General features: G+C 37.3%; 1 protein-coding gene across 3 annotated transcripts in view; it reads right to left on the bottom strand.

Annotated features, from left to right (window-relative positions):
* Window positions 1-577: 577 nt before the first annotated feature.
* MRS2 (magnesium transporter MRS2) overlaps window positions 578-27,226 on the bottom strand; it is a 43,018-nt gene continuing 16,369 nt past the window's right edge. Inside the window, exons 7-11 of one of the 3 annotated variants that reach the window (XM_001375583.4) lie at window positions 25,926-26,042; window positions 13,078-13,230; window positions 12,708-12,825; window positions 3,814-3,927; window positions 578-899 (exon numbers count right to left, since the gene is read on the bottom strand). In XM_001375583.4, coding sequence (XP_001375620.2) covers window positions 789-899; window positions 3,814-3,927; window positions 12,708-12,825; window positions 13,078-13,230; window positions 25,926-26,042 — 613 coding nt within the window. In that variant the 3' untranslated portion in view covers window positions 578-788. Of the gene's footprint in view, window positions 900-3,813; window positions 3,928-12,204; window positions 12,321-12,707; window positions 12,826-13,077; window positions 13,231-25,925; window positions 26,043-27,226 lie in introns of those variants that run through there. The other 2 variants (XR_464980.2, XM_007487877.2) reach the window with 2 other exon arrangements.

Genomic DNA, 27,226 nt, shown 5'->3' with positions numbered 1-27,226 from the left:
TTTTTTTTGTTGTTGTTGTTAACTGAGTTAAACAGAATGCTTATTCTGGTTGAACAAGATTTTTACTTTGTTAATAACATGTGTGAACTTAAATATTCCAAGAATAATCACACAAATGGAGTATGAAATGTCTTAAAATCTTTGAAACTTAAAGTTCTGGTCTTACTTGGTATATATTCAAAATTCTTCTATTACTCTAATCTTAAGAGTCTAGACTCACATCTTTTGTGAGCTAGGATGTTGTTGTAACTACCAAAAAAAGCTTCAACTCTGATGTCCTGAATATAATAATAATCACTATCATTCAATTTCATCACATTAGGCATATGCTAATATGCAAGTGTGGAATCATACTATCTTGGCATGTGAATGCATTAGCATGTACTATATGTAAGCTAAATATAATTCATAAACAGTCTGTTTATGTGCCAAATTCATCCCTTCTTGCGCTTTACACCCCCACATAATCCCCCTACATTCCACATATCAATGAAAAGCCCTTCACCGGCAGCAGCTCTTTGAACATGTAGTTAAAATGAGATTTTGGCCCCTTAAAGCAAGAAGACAAGGAAGATTATTTCACTTTGTTCCATCACTGTGAATTCTGACTTTATGAACAAAAATCCCAGTCTTAAGGCTGCCACAGCATACTGACTTTTAGTGGTTATATTTTAACTGTAAGTACTTTTTTCCAGTCTTCAGTTTTATTAGAAGCAAATAAATGGAAGTTTCAGAAAGCTTCTTTTGTCAACCACCAAAAATAAAAGATCAGTCATTGCTCACTGCTCCTATCGGTTTGCTAGGATACTTTTGCTTGATCCGAGGCCATCTGGTCTGAGACTGTTTTTCATCTCTGCTCTTCCACTTGCTTGGAGAGGCTTTTTAGGTAAAGAGGGCATCTAAACAAAGGAAGAAACGGATTTTACTTTATTTTATTTTTTAAAACCCTTACCTTCCACCTTGGAATAAATGCTGTGTATTGATTCCAAGGCAGAAGAATGGTAAAGGCTAGGCAATGGGGGTTAAGTGACTTGCCCAGGGTCACACAGCTGGGAAGTGTCTGAGGCCAGATTTGAACCTAGGACTTCCCATTTCTAGACCTGGCTCTCAATCTACTGAGCGACCCAGCTGCCCCCCCCCCATTTTACTTTAAAAGGGAAAGGAGACAATATTAACTATAGTAAATGGTATAACCACATAAAAATACCACAGATAAATCAATTTCCTTAGCCACACTGTTGGCATAGTATTAAGAAAAATGGATACATTTTATATATTTTTATAACAGAAATCTATCTATCTATCTATCTATCTATCTATCTATCTATCTATCTATCTATCTATCTATCCATCCATCCATCCATCCATCCATCCATCCATCTATCTATCTATCTTTCTCCCTCTCTCTCTTTCTTAAAACCCTTACCATCCATCTTAGAATCAATACTGTATATTGGTTCCAAGGCAGAAGAGTGGTAAGAGCTAGGCAATGGGGGGTTAAGTGACTGGCCCAGAGTCACACAGATAGGAAGTGTCTGAGGTCAGATTTGAACCTAGGACCTCCTGTCTTTAGGCCTGGTTCTCAATCCACTGAGCCACCCAGCTGTCCCCAGTAACTTTTCTTTCTGCATCTATATTTTGCTTATGACAAAGCCATGCATCAGTTGCTTTCATTTGACAAAATGTAGTATTCTGCAATAGTTTAGTAGATGTCCACTGATCACATAGTTGTATTTCTTTATAATTTCCTAAGTTTATTTCCTCATAAATTGCACCCTCTATAAAATGCACTTGATGGATTTTATTTCTGATTAAAACAAAAGTTTTAAATAACACTTTTTATTGCCAGATTCAAATATTGTAAAACAAAACACAGGATCCATGATAGATTATACACTTTCAAACTATTTCCACTGAATCAGGAAATAATTTTTTTTTTACCCATTCCACATCATAATTCATAAGTTATTTTAAAAATGTGTGATTTTCATGATTCTGCATTACTTTTACTATATTTACTGATAAGCAAAGCTTAAATATTCTATGCTAGGGGCAACTAAGTGACTCAGACAGCAGGGCCAGGAGATGGGGGGTCCTGGGTTCAAGTCTGGCCTCACACACTTCCCAGCTGTGTGATGCTGAGTGAGGCACATAACCTTAATTGCCTAGTGATTACTGCTCTTTTCTTGAAACTGATCCTCATTATTGATTCTAAAACAGAAAGAAGGTAAGGAGTTTAAAAAAAAATTCTATGCTATTAAAATGGATACTTTTATACTTGTCAAATTACATCATTATATTGGCAAAAGAAAATACTTCCAGAATGCAACAATCCACTGCCAAGAGTATCTAAAGAATCTAATTTTATAACATACAGGTCATAAAACTCCTTGAGATAATTAATACAAAGTCTTCCATGATCTTGCAGAGAAGACAGTGTATCCAAATTTAGCATTGTAGAGAAAGGAAAAAAAGACTGGCAAATAATGTAAATCAACTCAATTGAAATTCAGTAACTAGAGTAAAACTTATTTGCTGAATGGTAATAATTGATCTTGAGGGAGCTGTCACTGATAGACAGATGAGTGAGGAAAGTTAGGAATCAATGTAGAATGACTCCTGTTATACTCTCTCACTCTCTTTACCTGGGCTGTGATAAGCAAGGAATCTCAGGGAAATGGTGATCCCAAGTGATGGGCCGGTGTAGGTAAGTTAAGGGAAGGTCTCCCCTAGTGAGTGATGGGGAGATTACCCCGCAATTGATAAGCACAAGTTCTTTAGAAATACAAGCCTCCCCACTGTCCACTGACATAGCGGGGGATCTGACCAGCACTGTGTGATGGCTGATCAGCAGCCCCAGGGAATTAGCTTCCTCAATGATCTTTGTACAAAATCTGCTTCTTCCAATTTGACTGCGGTTTAATATATCTTTAATAAACTCATGGTATCTGAAAGTGTGTGGGGGGGTGCAGTTTGAGGTTAAGAGGTGTCCCTATATCTAAACTCTTCAAGGTCCTGCTTTCTGGATGCTCTGTGGCAAACCAGAGATTCTCCTAACCTTCCCAGTTATCTCATAAGCTAAACTAAGATATCAAGAGTAAGGTGGGTGCTAAAGGTGGGGGGATGGCTCAAAGGTCACTGAATCTGAGGCCCCACAGGTCAGAGAGGACCTGAGTCTCTCTTCAGATGTTGCTAGAGATGTCAGGCAACTGTAAAACTCTTCTTGAGAAGTCCCAAGGCTGAATCTCTTGGCTATCTCTTGTCTGGCTTGTGAACTATCTCCAGCAAGGCAAGAAACCTCCTCTCACCTAGAGATCTGGTCTTAGAAGCCCCTTCTTTCCCTGGGATCCCTCCCAGGTCACTGTTCTTCTCCCATGCTCCTCTGCTTCTAATGGTCTTTGCCCATCAATCAAGTCTTCTTCAACATTCCATCCTTTCCTTTGCATGCTGCTCTTACTAAATACCTACCTATAAGAAAGAAACTGTACTGGGTGCTAAGATTCCTTAGGATCTAATAATGATAAAACTTTATATAGTGTTTTAAGCTCTGCAGGGTTTTATGCACCTTATCTCATTTAATCCTCACAACAACTTTGTGAGATATGTGCTACAGATACTCCAATATACAAATGGAGAAACTGAGGCTGAGGGGTGTTTAATGAATTGCTGAGGGTCAACATAACTAATAAATATCTAAGTGGGATTCAAACACAGGTCCTCCAAACTCCAACACTTTATAATTTACCTCTCTAATCTACCTAACAAGAATTTCACAGAGAAAGTTACAGCACACGCTTTTCAATTATAACATACCACTGGAGGTAGAGGAGCTTCTAGCTGTCGACCAAGGAATGAAAGCAGACGTCTCCAGATAAGGCCACTTCCCATAAACATGATTCCTGTAATCAGCCAAAAAACTCTATGGTCCTAAAACAGAATAAATACATTAACTTATAGAAAACATGGAAGTACAGATGTACTGTCCCCCAAAGTCTAAAATGTAGCAGATCTTCCTGGCTTCGGTATATGATGGCACAGGACAAATAAAACTCCCTTGATGATACCAGGATCAAAAAATGTGCAAAATTTTTGAGCTAGAAGGAAAAAGAAGTCCTTCAGAGTTTAATCTGCCACCCGATATAGAATCTTTTAGAAAGAATAAATGACAGAAAGCTACGTATTTGGCCTCTCTTCATGCATACTTTTCAATTAACTACCTAACAACCCTGAGAGACAGCTATGAGTGTTAAGATGATGTTTTTAATGATTAGCTTAAATCTATTTCCTGGTTAGGTCTGGGAATCTCTAGTAAAATGAGTAATACAGGAACAAACTCTTTTATGTTCACTGTTTTTTATGAGAGCTCAATAGGACATTATATTATAATATGAAAATAGAACAAAACATTTACAGATAAATGTCTACCCAGCATAGGTGAGGAATGTATTCTGGTTAAATGACTATTTTGGTTAATTGGACATTACCACAAATATATAACATAGTTTATAATCCTTGAGGCTATAAAATTCTGTGAATATTAATGAATTTAGGAGGTCAGAAAGGTATAAAGTAAGGCAGAGTCTATATTGCAAACATTGCATGAAATGACACCACTGAGGAAAAGAGAAAAAAATAATTGGCTAAAGAATAGATACTTGACATGCCAGTTTCCTTAGTGGCAGTGTGTTCCTTCTTTCCTGATGCCTGACCATGTCTCCTTATTCTTCTAAGGCTTATATCTACAGTTTACAAAAAGCTGCTGTTATTATGTGAACAAAGGATTCCACAGACACACCAGTGGCTAGAGTATTAAAACTACTGAATGTTAAAGTACCACCAAAGTATCACACCAATGCAAAGGAAATAGTGAGACCTGGAAAAGTATGCATGTACTTCAAAAAACTCAAAACCATGGATCTATGAATAAGAAAGCCATTCTGAATGCCACACCTAGATATCAGTTTTACATTGAATTCTAAAAGAATGAAAGTAATTTCCTTGAAGAGTCAGGAAGCAGTTGCAATTTTTTTTTAAATTTTATTTGGTCAATTTAAAACACTATTCCTTGATTACAAAAATACACTCTAATCCTCCCTCTCCTCCCCCCACTCTTCCCTTTGTCGACTCGCAATTCCACTGGATTTTACATATGTCCTTGATCAGAACCTATTTCTGATGTTTGATGCTGTTGATGTTTGCACTAGGATTTTCATTTAGTGTCTATATCCCCAATAATATCCCCCTCGACCCATGCAATCAAGCAGCTGTTTTTCTTCTGTGTTTCTACTCCCGCAGTTTTTCCTCTAAACGTGGATAGTGTTCTTTTTCATAGATCCCTCCAGGTTGTTCAGGATTACTGCATTGTCACCAGTGGAGAAGTCCACTACATTTGATGGTACCACAGTGCATCAGTCTCTGTGTACAATGTTCTCCTGGTTCTGCTCCTTTCGTTCTGCATGACTTCCTGGAGGTTGTTCCAGTTCCCATAGAATTCCTCCACATTATTATGCCTTTGAGCACAATAGTATTCCATCACCAAGATATACCACAATTTGTTTAGCCATCCCTCAATTGAAGGGCATCCCCTCATTTTCCAATTTTTTGCCACCACAAAGAGCATAGCTATGAATATTCTTGTACATGTATTTTTCCTTATTATATCTTTGGAGTACAAACCCAGCAGTGCTATGGCTGGATCAAAGGGCAGACAGTCTTTTAGTGCCCTTTGGGCACAGTTCTTAATTGCCCTCCAGAATGGTTGGATCAATTCACAACTCCACCAGCAATGAATTAATGTCCCAACTTTGCCACATCCCCTCCGACATTCATTACTTTCTGTTGTTGTCATGTTAGCCAATCTGCTAGGTGTGAGGTGATACCTCAGTTATTTTGATTTGCATCTCTCTGATTATAAGAGATTTAGAACACTTTTTCATGTGCTTATTAATAGTTTTGATTTCTTTGACTGAAAATTGCCTATTCATGTCCCTTGCCCAATTATCAATTGGAGAATTGCTTGATTTTTTGTACAATTGATTTAGCTCTTTGTAAATTTGAGAATTTAGACCTTTTTCAGGTTTTTCTTATGAAGATTGTTTCCCAATTTACTTCCCTTCTAATTTGTTACATCAGTTTTGTTTGTACAAAAACTTTAATTTGATCTAATCAAAATTATTTATTTTACATTTTGTGACTTTTTCTAAGTCTTGATTGGTTTAAAAAATTTTTCCTTTCCCAAAGGTCTGACATGTATACTATTCTGTGTTCACATAATCTACTTATAGTTTCCTTCTTTATGTTCAAGACTTTCACCCGTTCTGAGTTTACCTTGGTGTTTGGTGTGAGATGTTGATCTAAACCTAATCTCTCCCATGCTGTCTTCCAATTTTACATGCAGTTTTTATCAAATAGTGGATTTCCCTCCCCAAAGCAGGGATCTTTGGGCTTGTCATAGACTGTCTTGCTGAAGTCACTTACCCCAAATCTATTCCACTGATCCTCCTTTCTGTCTCTTAGCCAGTACCATATGGTTTTGATGACCACTGCTTTATAGTATAGTTTGAGATCTTTGACTGCAAGGTCACCTTTCTTCCCCACTTTTTTTCATGATTTCCCTGGATATTCTTGATCTTTTGTTCTTCCAAATGAACCTTGTAATGGTTTTTTCTAATTCAATGAAAAAAAGTTTTTTTGGGAGTTTGATGAGTATGGCACTAAATAATCAAATACATTTGGGTAGGACTTTCATTTTCATTATGTTAGCTCGTACTACCCATGGGAGCAGTTAATGTTTTTCCAATTGTTTAAATCTAGTTTTAATTGTATGTAAAGTGTTTTGTAGTTGTGTTCATATAATTCCTGTGTTTGCCTTGGCAGATAGATTCCTAAGTATTTTTGTCTAGGGTGATTTTAAATGCAATTTCTCTTTCTAATTCTTGCTGCTGAGATGTGTTGGAGATACATAGAAATACTGATGACTTATGTGGGTTTATTTCGTATCCTGCTACTTTGCTAAAGTTGTTGATTATTTCCATTAGCTTTTTAGTTGATTTTCTAGGATTCTTTAAGTAGACCATCATATCATCGGAAAGAGTGATACCTTGGTCTCTTCATTGCCAATTTTAATACCTTCAATTTCTTTCTCTTCTCTAATTGCTACTGCTAGTGTTTCTAGTAAAATGTTAAATAACAGATGTCATAATGGACATCCTTGTTTCACCCCTGATCTTAATGGGTATGCATCTAATTTGTCCCCATTGTAGATGATGTTGGCTGATGGTTTTAAACAAATACTTTTTATTATTTTTAGGAAAGACCCTTCTATTCTTATACTTTCTGGTGTTTTCAATAGGAATGAGAGTGTTGTATTTTGTCAAGTTTTTTCTGTGTTTATTGAGATAATTGTGATTTTTGTTGCCTTGCTTGTTGATATGGTCAATTATGCGGATGGTTTTCCTGATATTGAACCATCCTTGCATTCCTGGTATAAATCCCACCTGATCATAGTGAATAACCCTCCTGATGACTTGCTGGAGTCTTTTTGCTAGTATTCTATTTAAGATTTTTGCATCTATGTTAATTAAGGAGATTGGTCTGTAGTATTCTTTCTCCGTTTTTGACCTGCCTGGCTTTGGAATCAGTACCATATTTGTGTCGTAAAAGGAATTTGGTAGAACTCCCTCTTTGCTTATTATGTCAAATAGTTTGGATAGTATTAGGATTAGTTGTTCTTTGAATGTTTGATAGAAATAACTTGTGAATCCATCAGGCCCTAGGGATTTTTTCTTAGGGAGTTCTTGGATGTCTTGTTCAATTTCTTTTTCTGATATGGGATTATTTAAGAATTCTCTTTCTTCTTCTGTTAATCTAGGCAATTTATATTTTTGTAAATATTCATCCATATCACCTAGATTGATATATTTATTGCCATATAATTGGGCAATATTGTTTTTAATGATTGCCTTAATTTCCTCTTCACTGGAGGTGAGGTCTCCCTTTTCATCTATGATACTGTTAATTTGGTTTTCTTCTTTCCATTTTTTATTAGATTGACCAGAACTTTGTCTATTTTGTTTGTTTTTTCAAAATAACAGCATCTAGTCTTATTTATTAGTTCAATAGTTTTTTCACTTTCAATTTTATTAATTTCTTCCTTTATTTTTAGGATCTCTAATTTAGTTTTCTTCTGGAGATTTTTAATTTGTTCACTTTCAATTTTTTTATTTACATGTCCAATTCATTGACCTCTGCCCTCTCTAATTTGTTAATATAATAATTCAAGGACATAAATTTTCCCAAGTACTGCTTTGGCTGCATCCCATAGATTTTGAAAGGATGTCTCATCATTGTTACTTTCTTCAGTGAAATTATTGTTTCTATGATTTATTCTCTAACCGATTTTGGAGAATCATATTATTTAACTTCCAATTAATTTTTTTTGGCTCTCCATGTACCCTTACTGATCATTATTTTTATTGCCTTATGATCTGAAAAGGTTGCATTTATTATTTCTACTTTTCTGCAGTTGTTTGCCATGTTTTTATGTCCTAGTACACATTCAATCTTTGTGAATGTACCATGTGCTGCTGAAAAGGTGTATTCCTTTTTGTCCCTATTTATTTCTCTCCATTTATCTATTAACTCTAATTTTTCTAAGATTTTTTTCACATCTTTTACCTCTTTTATATTTATTTTTTTATTTGATTTATCTAAATTTGATAGTGGTAGGTTCAGGTCTCCCACTAGTACAGTTTTACTATCTCTTTCCTCCTTCAATTCCACAAGTTTCTCCTTTAGAAATTTGGATACTATACCATTTGGTGCATACATGTTGATTACATATATTTCATCATTGTCTATACTCCCTTTTATCAGGATGCATTTACCTTACCTATCCCTTTTAATCAGATCTATTTTTTACTTTGGCTTTGTCAGATATCATGATTGAAACTCCTGCCTTCTTTCTATCAGTTGAAGCCTAATAGGTTTTGCTCCAACCTTTAATTCTAAGTTTGTGAGTGTCTGTGCACCTCAGGTATGTTTCTTGTAGACAACATATGGTAGAATTTTGGATTCTAATCCACTCTGTTATTTGTTTTTGTTTTATGGGTGAGTTCATACCATTTACGTTCAAAGTTATGATTATCACTTGTGTATTCCCCAGAATTTTGATATCCTCTCCTAGTTCTATCCTTTCTTCTTTTGCTATATCCTTTTAATCCAGTGGTTTACTTTTAATCCATCCCCCTAATCCCCATCCCTTAATATGCTTCCTTTTCTGGCCCCTTCCTTTTTGTTCCTTTCTAGTTTTTTTTTAGGGTCTGTTAAGTTCTCTCCGCCCCTCTCTTTCCCTCCCTTTTTGTATTCCATCCCCTCTGTTTTCCCTTCTCACTTTCCCTGTAGGGTAGGATAGAATTCAAGACCCCAATGGATCTAGATGCTCTTCCCTCTCAGAACTGATTTCACTGAGAGTAAAGTTTAAGTATTACCTATTAGAACTCTATCCCTCTCATTCTTATAAGAGTATTCTTCCCCTCCCCTTCCCATGTGTATCTCGGTGTGATAAAGATTATCCTATTTATTTTATTTCTTCATGTATCTCTTGGAGCCATCTTCATTTCCCCCCTCCCTTTTTCTTTTTTTGTATATCATCTTATAGCCCTTAATGCCCCAATCTCTTCCAGTGAATGATTCTTCTAATCACTAATAGTGATTATAATTTTTGAGTTACAAATAACATTTTCCCCATATATTAATATATGTAATATGATCAAATTGTAGTCCTTGAAGAAGAGAGTTTGAATAAAAAAACATTTTTCCCCCTTTTCCCTCTCTTATTTATCTCTTGAGATTTCTCTTGATCTTTGTGTTTGGATGTCAAACTTTCTACTTAGTTCTGGTCTTTTCTTTACAAATACTTGGAAATATATTTTGTCAAATGCCCATACTTTCCACTGGATGTATATAGTCAGTTTTGATGGACAGGTGATCATTGGTTGAAGACCCAATTCTCTTGTCTTTCTGAATTTCATGTTCTAGGCCTTGCAGTCCTTTAGTGTGGAAGCTGCCAAGGTCTTGTGTGATTCTGATTGGTGCTCCTTGGTATCTGAATTCTCTCATTTTGGCTTCTTGTAGAATTTTCTCCTTAGCTTGAAAGCTCTGGCATTTGGCAATTACATTCCTGGGAGTTGTCTTTTGAGGATTTAGTGTAGAGGGTGTTTCTATGAACTCTTTCAAAGTCTATTTTACCCCCTTGTTCAAGAACATCAGGGCAGTTTTCTTGGATGATCTCTTATAGGATGATCTCTTATAGGATGATGTCAAGATTTCTTTTTATTTCCGGCTTTTCAGGTAGACCAATGATTCTCACATTGTCTCTCCTTGCTCTGTTTTCCTGATCTGTCATTTTCTCAGTGAGATATTTTGTTTTCTTCTATTTTTCCAGTCTTATCACTTTGCTTTATTAATTCTTGCTGTTTTGCAAGATCGTTGTCTTCCAGTTGCCTAATTCTGGTCTTTAAAGACTGGTTTTCCTTTTCAGTTTGGTCTATCTTGCTTTTTGTGGCTTCTAGCCATTTCTCCAATAGGGAGTTCTTGTCCTTTAAACTGTTATTTTCTCTTTGAACTTTTTCCAACTTTTCTTGCCAGAAGGCTTCCCTCTTTGATAAGTTCCAATTTAAATTCTTCAAGAGCTTGTGGACAATTTCCATTTTTGGGGGGAAGGCTTTGGGTTTATTTGAATTTCTTCTGTAGTCTGAGTATTTCCTCTGTAAAAATTTTCCAGGGTCAAGCGCCTCTTCTGATTTTTTTTGGTGGACGGAGGTTGTAGCTCCTGGGAATACTTTGCCATCACTGTGGAGGTTTTTCCTTCACTTTTTAGTCAAAAATCTGAGTGAGATGGGCAGGCTCTTTGTGTATGGAGTTAAAGAGCAAGGATTTTGCCTGAGGCAAGCTCTCGAATCTCTGCAGCTTCTGCTGTTTGCTGCCCTTCTCTGTGTTATCTTCCCAAGAGAGCCCATTGCCTGCATTCTTCAGCCTGCTGGGGTTTCAGGTGTAGCTGCTCTCAAGGGTAGGTCTTTGGTGGTCTTAGCTCCCAAGGTCCTAGAGGTGCCCCTTACTCACTCGCTGATTCTGGAGCAAACTGGCTCTGACTCTGGCTCTGTAGGTGGGGTGGGAGAGGGTAGATCAGGTCGTGTTTTGATAGCTTTTTCACCCCCTTATAGTGTGGAAATGCCTAAATACCATGTACCTTCAATGCTACGTCCTACTGTACAGTCCCTTCGTTTTGGTATTTTTGGTCTTTTGAGGTAGTCTATATCGGTGGGTTCTGAGGAGAGGAAGAGTCTTGTGTCTAGACTGCTGCCATGTTTACTTGGAAGTCCCCCAGCACTTGCAAATTTTCCATTTCTCTGGGATCATCATTATGACTGTATGAATTTAATATAAAAATCTAAATCCCTTACCCACACATAGTAAGTCAGGATGCCGGCCAGCAAGTCATGTGATTAATGGGCCACATAGGCACCTGAAATCTTGACATTATTGGCCTTATAATGAGTGGAGGCCAGGCAGTATCATGTTCTCTTGAATGAGGAACTCTTTCTGAACCTTGGGTGGAGCTGGAGCTCTCTTTTCTACCTGAACCTCAGCTGGGTATTGGATCCAAGGAAGAATGGATTAGTTTTTTCAGTTAGGGCAACATAGGTCTCTCTCCCTCTCTCTCTCTCTTACTAATTATATATAAAAATAATTACAATTTAATATACTGTCTCAAAGTAATTTTAATCATTAATGTGATAAAATAGAAACATAAATGCTCATAATTTTAAAAGTTTTTTTAATTGTTTGGATTTTGGATAAACAACTTATACATTTCTTTATAATTTTATGTGAACCTCAACTCTATGTGAAAAATATCTTTTGGAAACATCATCTTTATTCAAGGAACTAGTTAAGATTCATTTCCTTCTTACATCTGAAGTTATGTCCTATGTGAATACTATGGGAAGTAGCTATATAAGAGCTCAGAAAGATAGAGTGAGGCACACCTGAAAAAGAATTCCTTTTACTACAACCTGACAAGTGACTATACAGTCTTTTCTTGGGAATCTTCATAGAAAAGGATTCTCATTACTTCTTAAAGGAGCCCTTGAGCATAGCCCTCCCTCACGGTTACAAAGTACTTTATGTTAAGGGTAAATTTACCTTTTTGAAACCGTAACCCATTGCTCCTTCTTCCTCCTGGAGTCAAGCAGAAGTTGCTTCCCGCTTCCAAGTAAGATCCCTCCATATACTTAAGCTTCTGGTGTTCCCTAAGGGTTCTGTTATATTGCCATGAATGAAAAAATCCAAATATACTAATTTAGAAAATTTATGGTGCTATTGTAGTTTGAATAGATCCTGTGGTGAAATTTTAGAAGTCTGTGTGTGTGTTTGGGATCTCTGTATAGTACTATGCTATTTACTGTTTTTATCATTAACAAAAAAAGACAAAGATGACATGCTTATCAGATTTCTGGATGACAGAAAATTGACGTATAGCTAATATACTCTCTGACATATTCAAGATTCAAAAAGGTATTGACAGATTAGAACACTGGACCTAATAAGTAACTACATACATAGAAATATGAAATAACAAAGCTGACCTACAAGTCAACACTCACTTCAAAAGGAACCTAGTGTTTTTCAAAATAATAAGCACTCACCTCTTCAAGGGAGGATTCTAAGTTCATTCCAAAGGCAACTCCCATAAGTCCAAAAAGTGAAAGAGAGAAGGTTCCCATGGTCAATTGTAGGTTCAACCTCATCATCACATTACGATGGCTAGGGTGGAGAACACCTATTCAGATCAGAAGAACTTATCTGCCAGATACACTTTACATGAAAATCAAATATTCTACATAGAAACAGCTATGCATCAAAAGCCACACTACTATCAAAGAGGGTGCACTTTCATGTACTGCCTAATAATGATGATACAATTATGATATCTATGTTCTAAAACATTGATTTGATCAGAGAAAAAGGAGCTTTTCAATAAATAGTTTTTGATACTTTTAGATAAGGTGATCTTACCTGTCTAGATTGATGAAAATAACACTCTCTGAGTCATCAATCAATACTCTAAGCTCCCGAGCTTTATTGGAAAGATCATCAGCTAATCTATAATAGTTCTCTAAAAGAAGTTCCATCTCTTCTGCATGGTCAATTCCTGTACTGCTCTTCTCACTGCAAACAAAAAAGTTATTTAACTAGAAATAATGAGATGTATCACTTTTATATATGCATATATACCACATTAGCATAAGACTCACTTGGTATTAAATTTAATAGTGATAGCACCTTTGGTCAACTTCTAAAGAGAGGCAAGGTTTTTTTCTTTTTCTGTGACAGTTTTCTAAGAACAGTTAGCATGCTATATTAATAAAATCATTGATCTTTTGGGTATATCAGTTGGTTCTCTGATTTTATATGCACCTCTTCCTATCCAGATAGGAAAATGAGAGAATCAAATCCTATGTGCAGATACACACATATGTACATACGTATAACTTGACTTTGAAAGAAGCAGATGTACTAAACAGCAAGGAGTATTTCTCAGTATTTCTCACTGTTACTAATTAGCATTATACTAGGAAAGTCCCATTTATAACTTTTATCTGGAATAGCCATGTATTAGATAAAATAAGTATATTGTATATACTTATATAACTATATAATCTTGAACCCTAGAGACTACATTTCCCACAATCCCCTTTTCTTGTTTATGTGACTCCATACGTGGATTGAGTTTTGAGTTTCTGTTTCCGCCCACATGGTCTCTTGGGCTTGTACCAGTGTGAAGGAGGGAGCAGTTTTTTGCCTTTCTCTGTTTCTTTTAATTTCTGTTTTTTAAAACATTTCTCCGTTCTAAGTGGGTTTTAATAAATAATATTAAAATAGTACTTGGAGTATTGAATATTCAATTTAATCTTTACATTTTTGGTGACTCTACAAAGGGACTTTAGAACTCAGAGCATTTTTTTTTTAAAGGCGGCAGTTTCTGCTCTGGCTACAGCTGTTAGCAACCATGCATTAAAGCATCAGCTTGCCTAAACCCCACGGTTTAAAACTGCCACTGGTTTGCAACCAAAAACTGCTTTTCTGTTAGGAGTTTTCAAACCCTGGCTCCAGACACCCAGCTGCGGCTCATTCCTCTAGTTCTCCTTCTGCCTTCCAAGCCTCCAACAGCTGAGTATTTCCACCCTGGTCTGTTGGTCTCTCCCTTAATGACCCAGCCACCTTAATTTGGAGATTTGGTGGAGAAGCTGCTCCCCACCTTCTGCCTGGAGAGCAGCTGATCAGCCATTCCTGCCCGCAGCTTGGCCAAACCCTGGCTAAGTGGCAGGACTACTCCCCCACTGCCTCGAACTGCTACCTCAGCTGCGGCACCCTGGGCCCACTCCAGTGCTGCTACTGCATCCTGCAACTGTTGAAGCCAAGTCATGCCTGGCATGGCTGCTCCTGAAGCTGCCACACCCCTGAGCTTTCTGCCCCCTTTGCCAGCTTGCTCCTATTACAACAGGTGAGTATAAGCTTCCCTTTCTCCAGCTAGTGTGGAAGGGAAATCCCTTTCCTTGCTGGACAGCTGATTGCCTCCTAGAATCCACTAGGATCTCTGCCTTGGCTGTGAGGGTCCTGGCCCTCTTTTAACCAACCCAGTTTAACTCCCATCCGTCCTTGCTTTACCAAATCTGCCTTACTTCTGTCTCAGTCTCTACCTGGTTTTGTAGTCATATTCTCCATTTTAGTTTCTGGCAGTCCCTAACCAACCCCTTACCCTGAAACTCAACCTTAACCACACCCTAAACCCTCCCAGATGTAGTGCTGCCTCTTGGCCACCAGAGGTCAATATTTATCACTGATTTTTTCCCTACTTTTTTCCTCTTCTTCCTTTTTTCCATTTTATTTTTTTTCCCTTTCCTCTTAGCTATAGTGGTTGTTGCCGCTGCTAGAGGGCAGCAATAAATAATTTAAACTTTTTTCCTTTTTTTCAAATAAAAATCCAATAAAATCATAAAAAATAAGCTAAATACCCTCACCGTCTACCCCCATCCCTTATAATAATAATTAAAAGTAAATCAATAAAAAAATATACATTATTTTTTCCTGTTTTGACCAAAATGCTAAGCAGCATAAATGCTACCATGCATGAAAGTCTTCTGCTTTTTACCCAATTAGAGGCATGTAAAATTCCAAATTCCCTCTGTCACTTTGAACTCCTAGGAAATTTTACTTTTCTGATCTTCAATCTTAAGACAAAAAATGCTACTATACGAGAATTAAAACAAAAATGCAGGGCAACAGAAAAATTCAATCAAAAAATTTCAAACACTTACATGATCTAATGAAAACTACTGATTTCATCCAAAATGCTGAACCACAAATAGAGGACGATCTTATTTTTTTTTAAACCCTTATCTTCTGTCTTAATACTGTGTACTGGCCTCAAGGCAGAAGAGTGGTAAGGGATAGGCAGTGGGAGTTAAGTGACTTGTCCAGGGTCACACAACTGGGAAACGTCTGAGTCCAGAGTTGAACCTAGGACCTCCTGTCTCTAGGCCTAACTCTCAATCCACTGAGCCACCAAGCTGTCTCCATGGACGATCCCATTTCTCCCCAAATGGAGATGAGACACCATCTTGTAAACATCAGGTGCAGACCCTCCTATCTCATACTCTGAAACATCTCATGCTCTGCAACTCCTGGTTGATCTTATCTCCCCTGATCCTTCTTCTAATCCCTCATCCTCTCCTGCCCTTTCTCCCACCCCTAAGAAATCTAATTTTTCTACCATACCTGCTCCTACCCATGTTGCCTCAGCATTTCCTCAGTCAATATATAAGGAATCACAGCCATTGGATGACTACTATTAAGGCCTTTTCTCCATAAGAGAAGTGCCCAAAATAGGACACAATGGGGATGTGGTAACCCTAAGACACCATATACTTTTCACTCCTCAAGAAATTAGAAAACTAGTATAATATACCTCGTTTTGAATGCGAACTTCTCATGGTAACCAAGAAAATGGCTGATATTTTTTTTTATCAATATGACCCATCCTATAAGGATGTTGAGAATTTGCTCAATGCCGTTCTAATGGAATGAGAAAATTAAAATCATCTCTCATGTTAACAAGGTCTGGGGGCATGGTGCAGCACACTGGCCAGGTCAGGATCCTGCATGGGATTATAACAGTACTGAGGACTTTTTGCAATTACATCATTAAAGGAAGGCCATTATAACAGCTATGTGAGAATGCTCCGAGGATACGGAAGCAAGGTCAAAATTTGAAAGCCTTAGATAATCAGATGATGAGACACCCTCAATAAGCTCATTGAGCTTGGGGGGTCAATATCTAGACCTTGATATTTTAAAAGGCAAAGATATTAAGCAAATAAAGAGACATTGTCAACAAGAATTGCGGGGTGGTCCAAGATTATTTTAATATGAATTGCCCACAGTGGCCTAAGATGGACCTTGAAGAGTTGAGGAACACTGATGCTTATGTCTTTAAAGGCCAAAAAGAAAAATAGGAAAAGGCTAATAATATCATAGAAACCTTGGGGGAAAAATCAAATCTTTGGAGGATAAGTTTGATAAACAAGACAAAGGGCTAATGTTCAACCAATGGTGCTAGCCCCTCTCCAAGAATCTATCAGTCCCATACCTGTCACTTCTGTGATAAGAAGCCCCACATAATGATGAACTGTAGGGATTTTTCCTGGGCAATGATAAACTACACCAACCGGAGAAATTCTTATAGGAACAATTACAGGAATGAAAATTATAATGGTGATTTCAGGAATCATAATTATAGGACTGATAATAATAACTCTAGGGACATAAATCAGGCACCACACAACTCATAACAAATGACCCCACAGCAGTATATTTTGAATGGAGCTTGTCCCTGAACCACCTCGGGTGCTACTGACTCTCAGCACAAGGAACTACTCAAAGATTATGAAGGTGTATGGGGGGGAGGGGGGGAGGGCATTGGGGTATAGGAATCAGAGGATACAAATTTTGATTTTCCAGACCCAAACGTCTTACTGCCTGTTTTCCCTATTCACCCCGCCCCCCCAATACTAATGAGCCCTATTAACATTAAAGGTTGGTAACACCTATTACAATTGTCTTTTGGACACTGCAGCTTCCCGGTCTGTATTGAAGAATACCCCTGATTAGAATTGCAGTTCCATTGGCTCAGTTAATGTGGGTATCATGGTGGGTATCAGGGACACCCCTAAAGTTTTCCATACATCCCCCTTGAATTGTGTCTATAGAACCCCTTAGTGTGCAACACTCTTTTCTGTTAATGCCTGGCTCCCCCATAAATTTTCTGGGGAGACATCTTATATATGCAAGCTTAGGGCATCAATAATTTGCTCTCCAGATGGCTTTATGGCACTGGAACCACCTGAGGAATCCTTAACTTTACTCCCTGTACTTCTTTCAGATGCTCATGAAAAGCAGGTGTCCTATTTTTGATATCCCAACTGATATACCCGAGTCTCTGGTTCACAACATTTTCTGATGTTGGCCTACTTACATTGGCTGTCCCTGTCCAAATTCAAACAAAATATAGCCCACCTCCTTCCATTCCTCAGTATCCTCTTTTGAAGGAGGCAATTGATGTCATTACACCTGTAATAAATTCCCTGATTCACCAAGGCATCATAATTCCCTGTAAATATGAATATAATACAGCCATGCTGGCTGTTACAAAGCCAAAACTGGGGACCAATGGCAAGCATCTCTATCGCTTTATCCAGGATTTGAGAGCTGTGAACAATCACATTATAAAGAGATATCGTGTAGTTTCCGACTGTTATTTCTTCTATTTCTAGCACAGCTACAAACTTTACAGTAGTAGACTTGTGCTCAGCTGTCTTCTCTATACCCATACATGAGAACTCCAGGCACATCTTTGCTTTCACCAGAAGGGCTCCAGTAGACCTGGGCTCATCTGTCCCAAAGGTCCATGGCAAACCCTACTTTGTTTACACAATTCTTAATTGCTGATACAGATGCCATAAAATTTAAATACAGCCATTGAATTTAGTATTTGGATGATTTGCTCTTGGCCTCACCAAATGATGAAGTATACCAAGTGGGTAGCAAACATCTCCTCTTAGAGATACATAAGAGAGGCCACAAGGTCTCCAAGGACAAAGTTCAGTGGTGTCTCCCCAAGGTACGAAATTTAGGTTTTATTTTGACTGCTCACTGACTTCTTGTCCTTACATACTTCCTGTAGAAAGAGGATATTAGCGAGAGGGCGGTCCTTTTAGGCTTCTTTCTTGGGCTTGCAGTTAGCATGGTGGTGGTGATAAGCTAAGTGCGGGGATTTTGAATGGCCTAATCAGCCATGGGCACGTGGTCTTTATTTCATATCTTCTTTATTCCTTGATTTCTAATGATCATTAATAAATTTCCTAAAATATAACATTTTTATTAAGATAAATTTAATTTTTACATTTTTGGCAACAACTAGTCCAGGGGTCCCGAAATGTTTTACACAGGAGGACAGTTCACTCTCCCTCATATAAAAATTAAATTAGCTCTAGTAATAGAAGTATTATATTTTAAGAGGAGTATTAAAGATTATTAGAAATCAAGGAATAAAGAAAATACAAAATAAGAAAACCACGTGCCCAGGGCTGACTAGCTCATTCAAAGCTTACTTACTACACATTGCAAAAGCAGGAAGGAGAAGAGGGAGAGGTAGGCTCTACTGCCAGTTAAATATTAAATTGTGATCTTGCCCAGGTGGAGACTGTGAATCTTAAAAATTCTCAGACCCTACTTCAGAACACTTGGTTAAGACCATTCCCCATTTAAACAATGAAGGTACTTAATCAGGAATGTGGGAACTCTACTTCACCCATGCCTTAGGGGAAGATAAAGTTGTAAACTCCTTGCTGAACAATGAAAAATACTTAACCCATATTTATAGTAAGGCAAAAGCTCTTAAGCTGGGCTTATTTTTAGATATAATACAAAAGGGTGCTAAGTACCTATAAAGGTCAGGCAACTTGTAAACTTACAAGGGGCAAAGAGGTGAGAGCTTACTCAGAGATTTTAGTCTACTCAGGTGTGAACTTAATCAAAAGTTTAGTCTACTCAGGTGTGAATTAAGAATGGTCAGTCCTTTGGAAAACGTCTATTGTGATTGGTAGATGTGAGAACTTAGGGGAGGTGACATAGGAGAAAATTCCCTTTAAAAGGAGGTCAAAAAGAGGTCTCTGGAGATTTAGCTGGGAAAAACTGAATTGGAGGAGGCAGCTGGCCAAAGCTGCCTTGAAGGGCTTGATGGCTGAACTTGCTTGAGCTAGCTGAAGCTGAACTGGTGTCTCTCTGAACACTAGAATCTTGCTTGGACAAATCTTGTGGTGAATTGATAAAAGACTGACTGTTCTCTCTCTTAGGGTTTTCAGCCTAGGCTGGCTCATGCCGGCCTAGGCTGGTCTAGCCCTTTTCTCATTATTTCCTTTTTTTCTCTCTCTCCCTTTCATTAATTCCTCATTTGTATTAATTAAAATCTCTATAAAACCCAGCTTACTTGGGTATATTTAATATTTGGGAATTTTTCCCTGGCGACCACCTTATATTTGATTTAAAACAAGACACTGTCTTGAAACCATATTTTCTGTGGTCACAATTTAAGCCAACCACTCTTTTATCTGCCACAGTTTATGGTCTTCCACTATTTTAATTATTATAAGACTCAGGTGAAATTATAGGGAATTCTGGGAAATATCAAGGACTTCTGGGGATTGGAGTCTAGGGTTCAAATCTCCATTTTATACTCAGAGCTTTGAAGGGTCAGACTATAAAAACCTAATCCTAAACAGGCAGCAGTAAACACAGTGTGGAATCCCCTCCCCCAGATCGCCGATCACCATGCTGATGTTTTCCAACATGCAGCTACATATTCTTTTGCGCGGCTCCTCATTCTAAGGCACCACGCAAAGGATCATGTCACCAGAAGTAGTACTGTACGTGAGTGATGCTGTGCTTTGCGGCGCCATCACATAGAGTATTCCTCTCACTGATCACCAATGCAAGAGGTGCCCTTTCTGGAAGTGCAGTGGGGACTAGATACATGGCCTTAGGGGGCTGCATGTAGCCCATGGGCCATAATTTGGGGACTCCTGCACTAGTTGGACAAGATCTTCTCTAATTTTTTTAAGATAGCCTAGATAAATTTTTTTAAGGCACATTTCTCCTGCCAAGGCTTTTTACCCACCCACCCACCCTCACAAACTCCAAACTCTCTTTGGAGCTGCTGCCTTTTTCTTTCCTTACTTTTTACCTGGTTTCCCTCCCTACTGGCAAGGCTATTTTTAGCCAGGGGACTCTTGGCTAAAGAAAAGATAAGTCACTTTTCTTGTCCATCTGCTTGAGCCCATGTTCCTTAGTTCCTTGATGCTGCCTCTGGCATTGCTGTTGCTGATACAGCCTGCTCCTACTCCTAAAATCTTCTCCTGATCTCTGGCTCCAGTTCAACCCCCAGTCCCAGTCCCAGTCCCAGTCCTGTTGGCCTGCTGGTAGCTGCAGCTATGTCTTCAGAATCAAAAACTGGCTGGTAAAAACTGGGTGTATTTTCCTTAGGCAACTATTAGCCTCCTAACTCCCTCTCCAAGTGGCTGGGGAAACTAGCATTTTATCTTAGGGGGAAGGGAAGAAGGAAGTTACCCTTCCAAACAGGAAGTAAATTACAAGCATAATTCATTCTATGTAAGAGCAATGCATTACCTATTTGTGAAAGTTGGATTTGGCTCTCCCCTGATTGTAACAATAAAGGTACTTAGCTCTTCCTTATTGCGAAGATTAAATTGTAATCCCTTGTCTATTTTTAGATTTTAATCCTCAAAGTGTAAACCCAGTATTTAAAGTAGATCTACCCATTTTAACCACAAAAAGGTATGAACTAAATACAAAAAGGTGAGAACTAACCACAAAACGTATAAACACACATTTCATACAGTGAGTGGGAGGTCTATGACCCACCTGTGAAAGAGTGGGCAGTCCTGGAGAGGAGCATTGGCTGTGATTAGTAGACGTAAAATTTAGGGGAGGTGACACAAGAGAAAAAGGTCTTTAAATAGTGGAAAGAGAGACACACAAGGATCATTCAATCAGTCACTCAGAGTTGGACTGGATCATCAGTCACTCGGGCTTGGAGTGAAGATCATCAGTCACTTGGAGAGACTGGAAGACAGTCACTCAGACTTATAGTGAAGACACGTAGCTGTGGAACTGGACCCCTGGAGGAGCTTGTGCAGGAGACCTCAACTCAGGCTGCTTTCCTTTTAGACAGTCACCGTGGGTGAGTGTAAAGGCTGACTTAGTTCCTTGCCCTTTCTGGAGATGTGAAACTCTAAGAAAGGCCCTTCATCTTGAGGCTCCTTTCCCCTGACTGTTGCCTTAGAATTTCTACCTGGGACAGAGGAAGCTGGAGCTTTCTCCCCGCCCCCCCCCCACCCCCTTTTCTCTCTTCCTTAATATCTTTCCTCTATTGTAAAAATAAACTATCATAATTCAATTTACTTGAAATAATTTGTTGTGGAATTTAGAAATTAAATCCCTGGGACCACCAATATTCAAGTCAAACCGTAATAAATTCACATATTTCAAACAGCTTCCAGCTTTAGGATGTTTTTTCATGAGTTTACTAATCCTTTCACTTATCGTGTCTAAGATTCAGGGGAGAAAACTCATCTCCCTACAACCCTTTGCCATTTGGACCTGCCCAGTCTCTAAGATTCATCCAATTGGAGAATCCTCCTCACTATGTTCAGTGAGGAATTCTCCCACACTAGGAGAGAGCCAAAAAAAAATCTGACAAAAGGAATGTGGATGGATAAAGAAACGAACTTTAAAGAACCTGGAGGTGAAAATTTTAAGCCTTTTTAGACTACATTGTTTTATGAATGTCTCTGTATTTTATTGCATTTTGCTGATTATCTGCTTTAAGATTTAATTTTGTTGTTTTAAGTTCATATATTAATGTATTAAATAACATTCTGTTACACTGAATCAGTTTAATCTACTGTGTTTTAACTACTGATATATTTTGTTACCTTTCCCCAATAACTATACTGAACAAATATTATTGAATAAGCCCATATAAAAATAGCTTTTTCTTCCATTTTGGCTTTGTAAAGTTTCACATAGATGATGGATGGACTCCGTCAACTTGCTTAACCTTTGGTAAATTTAATGAGCTAAATATCTCAAATTGATTTTAAGGGGTCTTTAGATGGGATTAAAAAAATTTTTTTTCAACAACTCTGATCATTTTGCCTACCTCTGAGTTATTTGTAACAAGAGGTAAAGGGTCCATTTGAGTAGCTGAAGTGAAGTACAATTATAATCACCACCTCCCGCATTTGTAAAAATGTGAAATAACAGTCTCATACCAAAGGAGCTGGGAAGTTGATCCCAGGGCATGGTACTCTTAAGAGGAAGCATCTTTCAATTGTAACTCTTCAGCTAATCTTCCACCAGAATGATTTAGATTCTTGGTGACATTTTTAGACCCAACATAAACATTAAAGAGCTTGGGTTTTTTTTCTGGATTCCTCTGCCGCATTTTTGTAATGATGGCAGTAATAGTTTTTAAATAAATATCTCAGCCAAGGTTGAAACATTGCTACACCTGAAAAAATTGCGACAAGTATCCATTAGCTTTAAATGTCACACAGCAGATTCATGTAAAATATGATAGTGGGTTTGTTTGCTATTGTCATTAAATGGGCTATTATAACTTTGGGGATATTGATACTTTTTGAATGTGCATTACTTGCTGTATTACTGTTCTTTATAAAAAACTGTTACTTTGTGAAAATCATTTGCTTGCACTCACAGTGGATCATTGCCAGGTTTGAAGGAGGACATGGATCTCATTTTTTGAGTGAGAAACCTTTGTATTCTACCCTTCTTTAGCTGACATAGTGTGTCAATGATTGTAAGCTATATATTTCTGATTTTTAACTTTTATCATTGTTTTTGCTTGCATGTATAATATTTCAGTTTTTTCTTTTTTTTGTAGTCTAAGTACGTCACCAGTATTAGACTTTCCTTATCTTTTTTGATTTTGCAGTAATACGAGTTTAAAATACATTTGTTCTAATATTCCTGAATACCCAAAAAGCTTTAGACTATAAAAATGATGCCATTGAGTGTTTAAAAAAATTATGGGACTTTGTTTAATAATTTTGTCTGATTCCAGGAGAAGGGAATACAAAAAGAGTCATTGCACAGTGCCAAAGAAGTAAAAAGCTAAACTCCATAGGGCCAATAAAGCATAAGGTCAAAGAGATAAAAACCAATCTTATGTGGATTGATGACATTCTGTGCAAAGAGCAGAAGGACTTAATCATGTATGAGACTTGAGGCTGTGACTGTTTAACATGTGTTAAATGCAGGTCTTCCTTGTACCACACTCTCTGTATAAAATACACGACATCGATTATTCTGGCTCCATCCTGGATCCCATCTGATCCTATAATCTAGTCCCTTTTCTCTCTTATAGTATGGTAACTTCCTGTAGTCTTGGCAGCAAATGGTTTAGGTGAAATATTACTGCATTTTGTCCTACAGTCTTGTGGGATAGAAATTACTTTAATTGGGCCCTGATTCAAGGACCTGTTATAAGTTTATTTTTCTTTTCCTTAGAATTTTTTCACATAAGACTCTGATAGTCTATATTTCATCCCCAAATTATTTTCTCTTTTATTTGGAATTTTTTTGATGTTTTTGATTTCTCTTGCCAATTGATTCATATAACTCATAACTCAGCTATGCATCCCTAAGTGATTCCTGTGTTTCTCAACACCCTCTTTAAGGGAGAAGGTATTATTATTCTAAAACGCAAAGTTTAAATTCTTTTTGAGAGTAATTTTAATTTAAGAAACAGGCTACCTCTCTGAATCCAGAAAGTGAACTGTTTGGAGAAGGCACTCTGACGATGCCTCCACAGACCACATACTGAACCAGAAGATCCAGAGTGAACTTTGGGATGTGGTGATTTTAAGTGTGTGGGGTTGAATGCATTTGTTTTTGTATGTATACTCTTAGCCGAAGGGGACTGCCCCCTAACTGGCTTTTTGTCACTGTGCCTAGCAATCATTGTTTTTTTTTCTCCTTTCCTCTTATCCTCAAATTATTGTAATTTAAAAATTGGTTATGTTTACAAGATCCATTGGAGAGACAAGTCTTCCCTGGATCTCAGGGGGAATGTATAATTGAAAATCTGTTACCCTAAAAAAAGAACTATATTTCTTAGGAGCCCACTGACTTCCTGTCATTACATACTTCCTGTGGACAAAAGGATATTAGAGAATGGGTGGTCCTCTTGGGCCTCTTTCTTGGGTTTGCAGCCAGCATAGCGGAGGTGATAAGCTAAGTGCAGGGATTTTAAGTGGGTCAAACAGTCATGGGCATGTGGTCTTTATTTTGTATCTTCTTTATTACTTGATTTCTAATGATCATTAATAAATCTCCTAAAATATAACATTTTTATTATTAAGATGAATTTAATTTTTACACTATGAAGCTTCTATGTCTTTATATATCTTAAGACACCTATCAGAAACTACCATTTTTTCTTTAGCTGATGTGATTTCTTCAGCCTTTATGAAGGGTTTCTACCAAGGAAAATGGGTATCTTTTTTGTAATCTAGTCTTTTTTCCCCCCCTCTTTAAAGCCCTAACTTTCTGTGTTGAAATAAATATTATGTATTGGTTCGAAGGTAAAGGAATGATAAGGACTAGGCAACTGGGATTAAGTGACATTACCAAGATCCCATAGGTAAGGAAGTGTCTGAGGCTACATTTGAACCCAGGTCCTACTGTCTCCAGGCCTGGCTTCCAATCCACTGTCATCTAGCTGCTCTCTGCAATTTAGTCCTAAACAATTATTTGCAGAACTGAAAGGTTAAGTGACTTGCCCTGGGTCACAGAGTAATTATATTTCATAGGTAGGACTTGAATTCAAGTTCTTTGGCAACCCTATATGTCCCTTAAAAGATAAATACTGAGAGGAAAAGGACTATATTTTTTCCCCTCTTTGTGTCCCTAGAACCTTTAAAAATGCCTGGAAATGGCTTCCTAACTGATTTCTCTACCTCAAATATCTTCCCAATATAACCCATCTTTCAGTTACCAAAATGATTTTTCTTAAAAACAGATATGATCATACCCTTATTCAATAAACTCAGTGACTCTCTATCGTCTCTAGGATAAAATATAGTCTTCTGTTTGACTTTCAAAATTCTTCACAACTTTTCCCTAACCCACCTTTCCAATCATACTGTTCATTACTCCTTACCCCACAATCCTGGTAAACTAGCTTTTACTACATTCCTCATATATGATACACAATTGTCTGACTCTGGGATTCTCCCTATCCCCATATTTCTCTACCTCTCTCCCTTTAAGACACAACTCAAGCACTATCATTTTCTTTTTCTAAGAACAATCTCCCTAACCGCTAGTTCCTTCCCCATGAAATAATCTTACATTTAATTACTATGTATTTCTTCTCTATATATTTATATAATTATTTCTGTATTTTATTTGAATGTAAGCTTCTTGCAAGCAGAGAATATTTAACTCTTTATCTTTGTATTCTTAGTGCCTATAACATCATACATAGAAAATTAAATGTTTACCTGAATATAATTTACTTGACAATAAAAAACCAATACATTAGTAGTTCTCTTTGTATTGAAAAAAATTAACATTTGAAATACTAAAGAAATCTGAAATCTGAAATAATAAATATTAAATAACATTTGAAATAAGAAGGCAAAATATGGATCCTAGGGTACATGCCATAAGAAAATGGGTCTGGGTTGTAGTAGACTTACAAGACTTCAGGATCGCTCCATTTGGTTAGACAGAGTTCTTCCATCAATTCTTCTTCATCTAGTATTTCCAAAATTGACTCTTTGAAAACTTTAATATCCGTTTCTAATTCTGATAGGCTGAAGGGGTATGAAAAATCATTAGGTACATATTCATTTAATGGAATTTCATTATGGGACAATACATTTTATCTTGCATAATCTTTCAATATTATATATTCCTGTTTAAAAAACTTTTTCAAATTTCCCATTATCTCTATTTATTTGTGATTTCATCCTATCAGATGTTCTATGAACAATTTTTTATGAACAATTCTAGAACTGGAGAATGAAATGCAAACACTAAGTATCTAAATAACAATGTAGGCACAAATAATGAGAGGTCAGGTGTCTCTGATGTTTTGGCCGTGTATTAGTGGACTAGAAACTGAGTAATGATGGAAGGGAAAGAAATAGAGGAAAGCAATCAGAGAAGCAGTTACTCTTTCAGTTGACAAATATTTCCTCCTGGTTGTCTCTCTTAATATCTTTCTGTATCACAAGGGACATGTTGATGACACCACATAAATGTCAGCTTGGAGGGAGATCTTTTAACAGAGTGGTACAAAGCTCTGTCTTTAGCTTTATCCCATTTGGCATTTTTAATTATTATTCAGAAGGTAGCCGAGATGATATGTATGATTAGCAGATTTGCAGAAGCCATGTAGCTGAGGGAAATATGTAGCCAACATGTTAGGTCCAGAAACAATGGGCTGAATCTATTCAGAGAAAATTTATAAATCATCATATAAAGAATTACATAGAGGTTAGAGAAATCTATTTCAAAAGTAAAAGATGGAGGGCAGCTGGGTGGCACAGTGGATTGAGAGTCAGGCCTAGAGATGGGAGGTCCTGGGTTCAAATCTGGCCTCAGACACTTCCCAGCTGTGTGACCCTGGGCAAGTCACTTGACCCCCATTGCCTAGCCCTTACCACTCTTCTGCCATGGAGCCAATACACAGTATTGACTCCAAGATGGAAGGTAAAGGTTAAAAAAAAAGTAAAAGATGTAAGATGATTGTTTAGACAATAGTTTATGTGAAAAAAGACCGTAAAAAACTGAAAGCTTTATTTAGTAGAATCAAAAAAAAACATAATGCAGCCTAAAAAAAGTAAATATCATTATAGGCTGTATTAGTGAGATTCAAATTTCAGAAGTAAAGGGAATCAGTGTGCTATGCACTAGGCAGAATACATACAGAGAACTGAATTTAGTTCTGGGTCACATTTTACTTTATTATTATTATTATTTTTAAACCCTTACC

Source organism: Monodelphis domestica, chromosome 3, assembly GCF_027887165.1.
Source record: "Monodelphis domestica isolate mMonDom1 chromosome 3, mMonDom1.pri, whole genome shotgun sequence".
Lineage (NCBI taxonomy): Eukaryota > Metazoa > Chordata > Mammalia > Didelphimorphia > Didelphidae > Monodelphis > Monodelphis domestica.
Note: the sequence above shows the minus strand (reverse complement) of the source record. Positions and strands in the feature narration are given on the sequence as shown.